This window comes from Furipterus horrens, unplaced genomic scaffold (genome assembly GCF_987537825.1).
Source record: "Furipterus horrens unplaced genomic scaffold, mFurHor1.1.pri manual_scaffold_17, whole genome shotgun sequence".
NCBI classification, from domain to species: Eukaryota; Metazoa; Chordata; class Mammalia; order Chiroptera; family Furipteridae; genus Furipterus; species Furipterus horrens.
Window position 1 is genome coordinate 42,771,485 of NW_028327187.1, and position 9,486 is coordinate 42,780,970.

Here is a 9,486-nt window from a genome sequence, read left to right on the forward strand (position 1 = left end):
CCTTGAAATATCAGGGAGAACACATTGTGAAGTATATGACTGTCTCACCACTATGCTGTACACCTGAAACTAATACAAAATAATATTGAATGTAAGCTATAATTGAAAAAAAGCAGAACATGATATCACCTCGCACCTCTCAGAATAGCTATTATCAAAATGTCAACAAATAGCCTTGTTGGTGAGGATGCGGAGAAAAGGAAACTCACATTCACTGTTGGTGGGATTGCAAATTGCTGCAGCCACTATGGAAAACAGTATAAAGGTTTCTCAAAAAATTAAAAATGTAACTACCATGCTACCCAGTAATTCCATTTTGGGGTATTTATTCAAAGAAAATGAAAACACTAATCCAAAGAGATATTTACACCACTATGTTCATTGCAACATTATTTACAATAGCCAAGATATAAAAGCAACCTAGATGTCCATTAATAGATAAATGGATAAAGGAGATGTGATATATATATATATATCCCCAAAACTGGAATTTATTTATAAAATCAAGTGTGTATTTATTCTTACATGTTTAAACTTCAGTCACCTTCAAAGTACTCTCCATTTTATGCAATACACCTATTGAAACATTTTTGCCACTGCTTAAAACAGTTTTTGAACTTGTCAATTTTGATTCCCTTTTGTGCTTCTGCCAGTTTTTGCTTCCCCTCTTCCACATCAGCAAAATGTTTCCCTTTGAGAACTTTTTTCATCTCAGGAAACAAAAAAAATTTCTTGGGGTGAGATTGGGTGAATAGGGAGTGTGGGGCATGGGGATCATACCATTTTTGGTCAAAAACTGATGAACACTCAGAATGGTGTGGGCAGGTGCACTCATAAATCACCCATAATAAAATGGGCAAACACTTTGAAAAAGCCTTCCAAAAAATTTTACTGAAGCCAAACACAGCCTCTCACAACAACACCAGCTGGTATACTGATACAGATGGGTCTTAGAACACTCACCTAGTGGGGGGAGTCTATACTACAAGGGGTCCACCCTCCAGAAGATAATTCTGAGTTTTTTTGATCCCATTCATATGGAATGTTACTCAGCAATAAAATAGAATGAGATCTTGCTGTTTGTAAAAACATGGATGAACCTTGAGTGTATTATGCCAAGTAAAATAAGTCAGACAGAGATAAACTTTTTAAAATTTTTAACTTTTCTACTTTTGTGTAATAAGACTTTAAAACAAAAATTGTACAGCTGTACAAAAGTATTTCTTTCTTAATATCTTTATACTATATTAATAGCTGTGAGTGTTACATTGCATTACAAGATTATGATTGTTACATCACTGGATGACAGGAATTTTTCAGCTTTATTATATCTTACGGGATCGCCATTTTATATACAGTTCATCATTGACCAAAACGTCATTTTTCAGTGCATAACTGTACACAGTCATCCAACTCCTTGCTTCCTATAAGTGGCTGATTAGAAATATTCAATAATGATATTTTGTATATATATATTGCTAGATCATACCATGAACTCTCAGTATTCTTTTAACTACTAGAAAGAGAATCATTAGCATTTTAAAAACTAGTCTGATTAGAGAGCCAATTCCAGAAACCTAAGAACCAATTTAGAAAACTCATCCTTAAAATTATGTTCCTCTAGAACCATTCTCAGTATCAAAATATGTATTAGTCTCCTGGGACTGCCATAGCAAAATACAATAGGCTTAATGGCTTAAACAACAGAAATTCATTTTCTCACAGTCCTGGAGCCTGGAAGTCCAAGTTCAGGGTGCCCGCATAGTGGAGTGCTGGTGAGAGCTCTCTTCCTGGCTCACAGGTGGCAGCCATTTCACTGTGTACTCACTTGGCCTTTCCTCAATATGTGCACGTGGAGAGAGAGGGTGTTTTTTCCGTCTTCTTATAAGGCCACCAGACCTATCAGACTAGGACTCCATCCTTATGACTTCATTTAATCTTAATTACTTCCTAAAAGTCCTTCTCCAAATACAATTACATTTGGGGTCAGAGCTTCAATATACGAATGTTGGAGAGACACAATTCTGTATGTAACAATAGTACTAGCCTATCTAGTAACACCGTTTCCAACTGCTATCCACTAATATTTCAAGTTGCTAAGACAGCAAGAAACACTGGAATAGACTTTTTTTTGTTTGTTTGTTTTTGGTTTTTTTTTGCTATAGGAATTATCATTTCAGTGGTAACAAATGTAGAGTAAGTAGAAATTGTTATTCAGAGAGAAAGCTATGACTGGAAATTTGGGAGTTGTCAATGGTCTGGTGGGTCCAAATTTTCAGGCAAATGGAGCTGTGTCAACTACTTCCCACACATACTGGCATATTGTGTACGGGACTTGGGGGAGGGGGAAATTGGTAAAGGGGCCTTCTGAAAGGAAGGGAATCATGAATTACATTCTTTTTGTTAGAAGTTCAAACTTATTTACAGTATATCTTATACACTGAGATGGAATTTACTAATCAAGAAGCAACTTGATTGGTCCTACTAACCAACTCCTCCCCCAACCAAGAATAATCATTTTATTTAGAAGGAATTTGAACTGTGGCTCCAGATTATAGGACAGCTTCATTTAAGAAAGGAGAGGACTGCCCTGGCTCAGTGGCTCAGTTGGTTTACATGTTTGATCCTAGTTTGGGAGGCAACTGATCAATGTTTCTCTCTCACATTGATGTTTCTCACCACCATCACCCCTCTATAAAATCAATAAACATATCCTGGGTGAGGATTTGTTTAAAAAGGAGAGTACTGGTTCCTGGTATGGCATGCTCTTCCTGCTGGCTTTCTTCTGGTCCTTCCTGGCTCCATGGAGATGCTAAACAAATAAAGTTTGTTTGAGACCTTGTCTACTGTGGCATGCAATGCATATAGATAAATGTAACACTGCGGGGAGAAGATTCTTTTTTCTTTCTCTTACACCATTACCAGGTGGCTTATGCACTGAGAAACTCCTTAAAGTGGACAGGAATCTGCACAGATAACTGAACATCTGTTCTCATGTGGACCAACTGATAATGTAGCAACAACAGCTGCAGAAAATGGGTCAGTGGTCTTACCAGATTTCCCAATATTTCCACCACTGGGCAATGGTAACCAGTGTAATCTCTTGGATTGCTTAAAGCCGTGAGAATTTGGGATTTATCACAAGAAAGGAAGAGCCAACAAAGACAGAATTTTTTCTAGTAAACCAGATGAGAGTTTAGAGATATAATATTCTAAATATTAAAAGAAAGGTTTGCAACAACATGGACGGACATTGAAGGTATTATGCTAAGTTAAGCAAGTCAGACAGAAAGACAAATACTGTGTGATCTGACTTATATGTGGAATCTAAAGAACAAAACCAAACTCACAGATACAGAAAACAAAATGGTGGTTTCTGGGGGAGGAGAAGGCTGGTTTGGAGGGTAGGCAAAAATGGGAAACAAGATCAAGAGGTACAAACCACCAGCTGTAAAATAATTAAGTCATTGAAATGTAATGGTGTATATTGATGTAATTGATGTATAGTCATGGTGACTATAGTCAATAATATTGTAGTGGATATTTGAAAGTTGCCTTGGCAATAAGTCTTACAAGTTATCGTCACACAAAAAATTTTGTAATCTTGTAATGGTGCTGGGTGGTAAACAGACTTATTGTGGTGATCATCTCACAGAGTATACAAATACCAAGTCATTACCTTGTATACCTGAAACTAATATAATGTTATATGTCAATTATGTATACCTGAATAATTTTAAAAAATATTTACCCTAAAAAAATAAAAGGAAATGTATCACAGAATAATGAAGGATATATCTTACAGGTAATAGATTTCAAAAATAAAAAGGAATATGGACATGGATAAAGAGATAAAAATTAAGAGTATATATATAAAATCTGTGTCTATATTTATGTGTATATAATAATCTTACCCCATGCTGTTAACAATGATTATCTCAGTGGTTAATTTATATCTATGTAGTTAAATTTTTCAACAATGAGAGAGTATTGATTCTTAATAAGAAAGACATACAAATTATTTCTAATTTTAAAAAGTTTTCTCATCACAAAAGAATGTCAAAAAGAAAGAATTTTCTTTCTTAGGATGTTAATCCTTTGTAGATATGTTTGTGCAAGTAAGTATCAATGTCTAGAAGGTTAGTCAACTCAGCTATAGGCCACTGGTGTTTTTGCAGCACAAGTGATTACTTTTAGTTATGGCATATGAATTTTTGTTACTTTATGTGGATCATCATTGCTGATATAATTTATTTAGGAATTAACAAAATAATGAAAGCTACATATTCTTCATTACCTCAACCCTTTCTTGCCTCAATCACCTCAAGATAGCATATGTCTAGAGCCTGGTTAACTCTGCTTGTCAAGTTTGGATTTTTCTCTTATTGATATATGAGTCCACCAAAGAGTTTCCCACTCTCAGATCCATGTGGGAAAAAAGAAAAGTCAAAATAGAATGTGCTTTCCTTCAGATTGTCCCCTTATTTTAATACAGACCTCAAAAGATCAGAAAAAGGGCGGATTTTTTTCAAAACGTATTTAGTAGATCTAATTTAGGGATCTAAAATGTAGAAATAATTAATAGTCTTTCCATAGTAAAAATCCATATTCCTTCTGAAAACTGCAAGAGATAATTTCTCTGATAAATTTATAATCTTATTTCACAGAGCTAAAGTTTGTGTCAATATTTTTGTTCCTCAAGAGAAATGTTTGAAATTTCTGTCTTGCTTTGTGTGTAGGGTATAGGAAGCAGTGGGGAGTAGTTCTATACAACATTGTGCACAATAAAAGGGCAGTGGAGAACCAGGGAGAAAGCTTCATCCACCTGTCTCCTCTCTTTTTCCCCGTAGGTGCAAATATACCACCTGCCCAAAGGTCTTGTACTGCTGTGGTCAGAGATGTGCAAGCAGTGAGGTTTGAGAGGAAGGCTGGAAGACTATGCAAGACTGTCTCTGAAATACTTGCTTGGTACCCTAGGACTCATATTTCAAATACTAAACACCCAAATTGTCCGTCAAAGCCAAATTTAAAGCTTAATAGGGACTCATTTCTGCCTCAGTCTCCTTATTTATAAAATGCAATATTTTTTCGTTTGTTGCTTTTTTTTAATTTTTACATTTTCTTTCAAAGACTTGCGTGTTTACCAAGTCTTGTTTTGGTTTTGTTTTCAATGCTTTTTTGTCAGTGTTTTCCTTCTGTTTTGAAGTCACAAACAGCAGGCACTGAACAGCAAGCAGCCCCCCACTGCTGCTGAGGGTCAGTTCCGAAGGTGTCAGTCCCCAGGGCTCCAGCAGACAGGATGCAGAATCTGCGCCACAGCCACTGTCACTTAGGAAGCTTCCCACTTCACTGGGGTTCCACACATCCAAGGGCAGGGTGGGGGCAAGAATAGCCTGGCCCCTATCTTGCTGTCTCCAATCCTCTTTGTGGTCAGTCCCCCCGTGGTTGGCCTACCACACAGGATGGGAGTTGGAAGCCAGGGATCCCCTCTACCTTCCAGAGTCAAACTCCTTCTGAGCTCCCCTCCCTTCCCAGCTACCTGTCCCCAGGACCAGCTGCCCAGCCCTTCTGAGGCACTCCATGTATACAGGGCCACACTATTATTCTTCTGATCCCAAAGCAAAGCCAGGTCCCCTCACCCTGGGCCCTACCCACAGCTCCATCAGCCTTCTCTCTCATTTCCACACAGTACCACGTCAGTAAACAGCTAACTCTTAAAATGCAACTCATTGAGTCATTGTAGGAATAAATAGGGATCATGCATGTAAAATACCTACAATAGTATACAGCATATGTCCACCTAATAGTAGCTACTATTGTTATTATGTGGTTCTTGGACGTTGTATAGGTAAAGTGACTAAAAGTGGGATCATGGAAAAGCAGGATTAGGTAATACCTGGAAATAGTTTCATTTGCTATCTGAGAAGCTTACTTAAAATTTACATTTTCAAAGAGAAAAGAAGACATTGATATCTTTGTATATTCATGGAGTTAGAGTTCAGATGTTCACGTGCCATCTTCTCAACTGATATTTCTTCTTAGTTCCAGTGGAGGGGTATGTATTATAATTAGTATAATAATTATTATTGTTGTAGAGGAATTTACATGAGTTGAATATTGAAAGCTGGGTAGGTGCTCATTAGTTGAATGAGAAATCCTGGGGGCGGGGGTGACTGGAGGGATGTTCAGGAAGATAGAGTTGTGTGAACAAAAGCGGAGGGGCATGAGAGAGCATCAGGCTTTTAAAAAGCAGTTAAGCTCTCCTGTGATGCTTGAACGTAGAGTGCAAGAGAGATAGCAGAGAAAAAAACAGGCTGCGAAGGAGCAGATCTCCTGTAGCCTTATAGAGCATGATAAGAAATCTGGACTTCCCTCTTATAATGAATAAGAAATCCTGGCTGAAAACAGTAAAGAGGCAAACTAGAAGAGTATGGCAAGAAGCCAGGTAAGGGGCTGAAACTAAGAGGTATCAGTGGAAATTATAAGAAGGATACAGATACAAGAGGAGGTAAAAATCTATACTCAGAGGTCATTAAAATAAAAAAGTAAACACATAATCTTCCAATTAAGGATTTTATTTATGCAACGGTTTACAATGCTATTTAATATATGAAGTATTAGTTGGTTATACATTTAGCTATTTTTATTAATAATAGATTACATGAAATTAAGACAGACTTTCCCAGAAAACAGAGCAAAAGGATTCTTTAATCTGTAGCCCTAGAACCTGACAGAGACACTAAACCTCTGAAACTTTATTTCTACCTCAGAGGTCAACACTGGTCTAGGAAGGTCCTAGAAAACCTGATGTAATATGTATATATATATAAGCTGGTGCACAATGAAATCTTTAACTTCTAAAAATAGGATTCGTATTCTAAATTCATTCTAGGTAAACTCAATTTCAGACACTTATCTAATTTAGGAGTTCTAATAATATTAAGAAGGACATCTATGAACCAATGATTTGTTTAAAAGAGTTCCAAAGGCTCCCATAAATTCTGGAAGAAACTCTTCATAGGTATAGGTTGAAACTACCCTATGGTCTATACTTTTAAAGCCACATTGCACTGCCCTGACAGGGAGGTTTTTTGCATGACACCGAATTTTTCATTTGCTGGATCTGTTGTTCCTCCCTGGGTCTCAAAATTCTATTCGGCATTATCTTTTCCTGTGCCAGTTAAGGGTTTATTTATTACAAGTTAAAGATTTAAAGAAGCTACCCAAATATTTTGGGAAGCAACCCAGAATGAAAACATCAATAATAAAAGTCAAGTCAACTTCCTATATATCAAAGCACCACATCTAAAAGGTCAAGGATGTAAAAAGTGACCTTTTACATTTTAAAACACTGCAAAGTGTTTAGTGATTGTTTTCAAGAAATTATCAGAGAACATAGAAACCTTCAAACAATAGTTAAAATGAATATAAAGTTTTAACAAGTGTTCGGTCAGAGTTTAGTGAATATTCAAATATTTATTAATTATAAATCTATGTTAATATATATTTTACTTTCCATAACTAAAAATAAACTAAATTATAGGAGTACATGTGATCTAATCTATATTCCTAGTCCTACTTAATATGTAGCTATATGAAATATAAACCTATGCTCAAGTGAAGTGAAAAATTATTATTACTTAAAATATTTTTTAAAGTAGAAAGCATATATATGTTTGAAGCCTGAATAATCCAGCACCAGTCTGTTGTAGTATACTTCATTTAGAAGTATAGTGTCTCTTAGCATGATGTTTTTGTAACTAATGCAATGAATTAAGACTGGACTTGGTTGAAGAGAAAAGCCTCATAAAACGGATATAGAAACCAATAAAAAAATTCAGCATTTGTCAAGGAGAAATCTGAACCCCCATATTATCATTCACAATTTGTTATTAATTAAATCTGAGATAAATTCCCAGTTATTTCTGTGATGGATGTCTGCCCAATGATAGCCTTGTATTGATAGAGCAGAAAAAAGGTGTGTGTGTGGGCAGGGGGCGATTCCTGACAGTCACTGGAGGATAAAACTGATAGTTACCCTTCGTTTCCTGTTCTATAAGAGTGAGAAAAGATTACCTCAAGGGAAAAAACTTATTTTACTAAAAAACCATTAAAAGACCATTCAAAGGGGACCTCCAACCAAGTAGCCATGTTGATAACATGAATTCCATGCTCATGTTTAAGACACAAAGGTGTCCATTTCTCTAGCATTAGTGCTTTTTCGGCATGACACACACTCTCTCTTTCCTTGTACCCAAGTAATTGGAACCCTAAGCATACGGCGGAGCTTCTGTTGGAACCGGTTTCCAACAAAACAATACAAAAAGGGATTAACGCAGCTGTTAGCGAATCCCAGGAGGATGGCAAAAGGAAGTGCCTGGTCAATGACAGCTATTACTTCACAGCTATTAATGACAGCCATCCAGGCCAGAGCATCCAGGAAGGTCAGAACGTGGAAGGGAAGCCAACAAATAATGAACGCCAGAACAACAGCAGCTGCCATCTTCAGGACTTGGTCACGAGTTATTCTGTTTTTCCCATAGCTATTGGTCTTCAGTAAGTGTTTCCTGATTCCGAAATAGCATGTTGCTATGAATATTAAAGGGATGATGAAACCGAGGATATTTTTCATTAAGGCAATCCCAGCCGACCATTGGGCATAGTTCTCTGGTGGGAAAGCCATAATGCAAGCATTCACCCCTAAATATTCAACAGCTCTGACATCTCGAAAATAGAATGTTGGCAATGAGGCCAGACAGGCCATACACCAAACCAGGGGAACTACATATGACGCTTGCCAGGGGTTTCTTCTCTGGGTCAGAAAGGGATAGATGACAGATTGGTACCTATCAACACTCATGCAGGTGATAAAAAAAATGCTTGCAAACATGTTCAGGGTCAGGAAAGAACCAAAAACTTTGCACATCATAGGTCCAAAGAGCCAGTCATATCTGTAAGAATAATAGGTGGCCCAGAGAGGAAGGGTAGCCAAAAGCAATAAGTCAGCCACAGCCAGGTTGAAGATGTAGATGCTGGAAACCCTTTTAGGGCCCTTTTGACAGCAAAACAGTGTAACCACAACTGTATTGACAAGAAATCCAATCCCAAAAATAATGTAGTAGAGAACAGGGATTGCATCTAAATGCTTATCTGACGGCTTATGGGAGCAGTTCAAGGTAGATTCATTGCCAGAGACATTCACAAGTCCCATGTGAAGACTGTTGGTGATGTTTCCCTTGATGGTGGCGAGGGTGAAGTTGCCTTTCATATTGAAATGTCAGCAGCTCCTAGTTTTACAGCCTTCTGTGAAAGTAGAAAGGAACTCTCAGTATACATACAGAGTTTAGGACATCATTGAGTCATTAGCATTTTGAAAGTTTGCTGAAAGCCAAAAGGGTGGATGATTATAGAAAACATTAGGAAACAGAACCATGACATAAAATAAGAATGTTTTACTTCTTGGGAAAAAAAAAAGAATTTTCTTAA

The 9,486-nt window shown here is 37.0% G+C and overlaps 1 protein-coding gene across 1 annotated transcript; it reads right to left on the reverse strand.

Moving 5' to 3' along the window:
• Positions 1–7,872: 7,872 nt before the first annotated feature.
• AGTR2 (angiotensin II receptor type 2) lies at positions 7,873–9,268 on the reverse strand. The gene has a single exon (XM_090264884.1). The coding sequence runs from the start codon at positions 9,266–9,268 to the stop codon at positions 8,180–8,182; it is 1,089 nt and encodes a 362-aa protein (XP_090121010.1). The 3' UTR covers positions 7,873–8,179.
• Between the last annotated feature and the right edge of the window lie 218 nt (positions 9,269–9,486).

Coding starts and splice junctions, on each gene's coding strand:
- AGTR2 (XM_090264884.1), bottom strand. CDS start 9,268: ATGAAAGGCAACTTCACCCTCGCCACCATCAAGGGAAACATCACCAAC.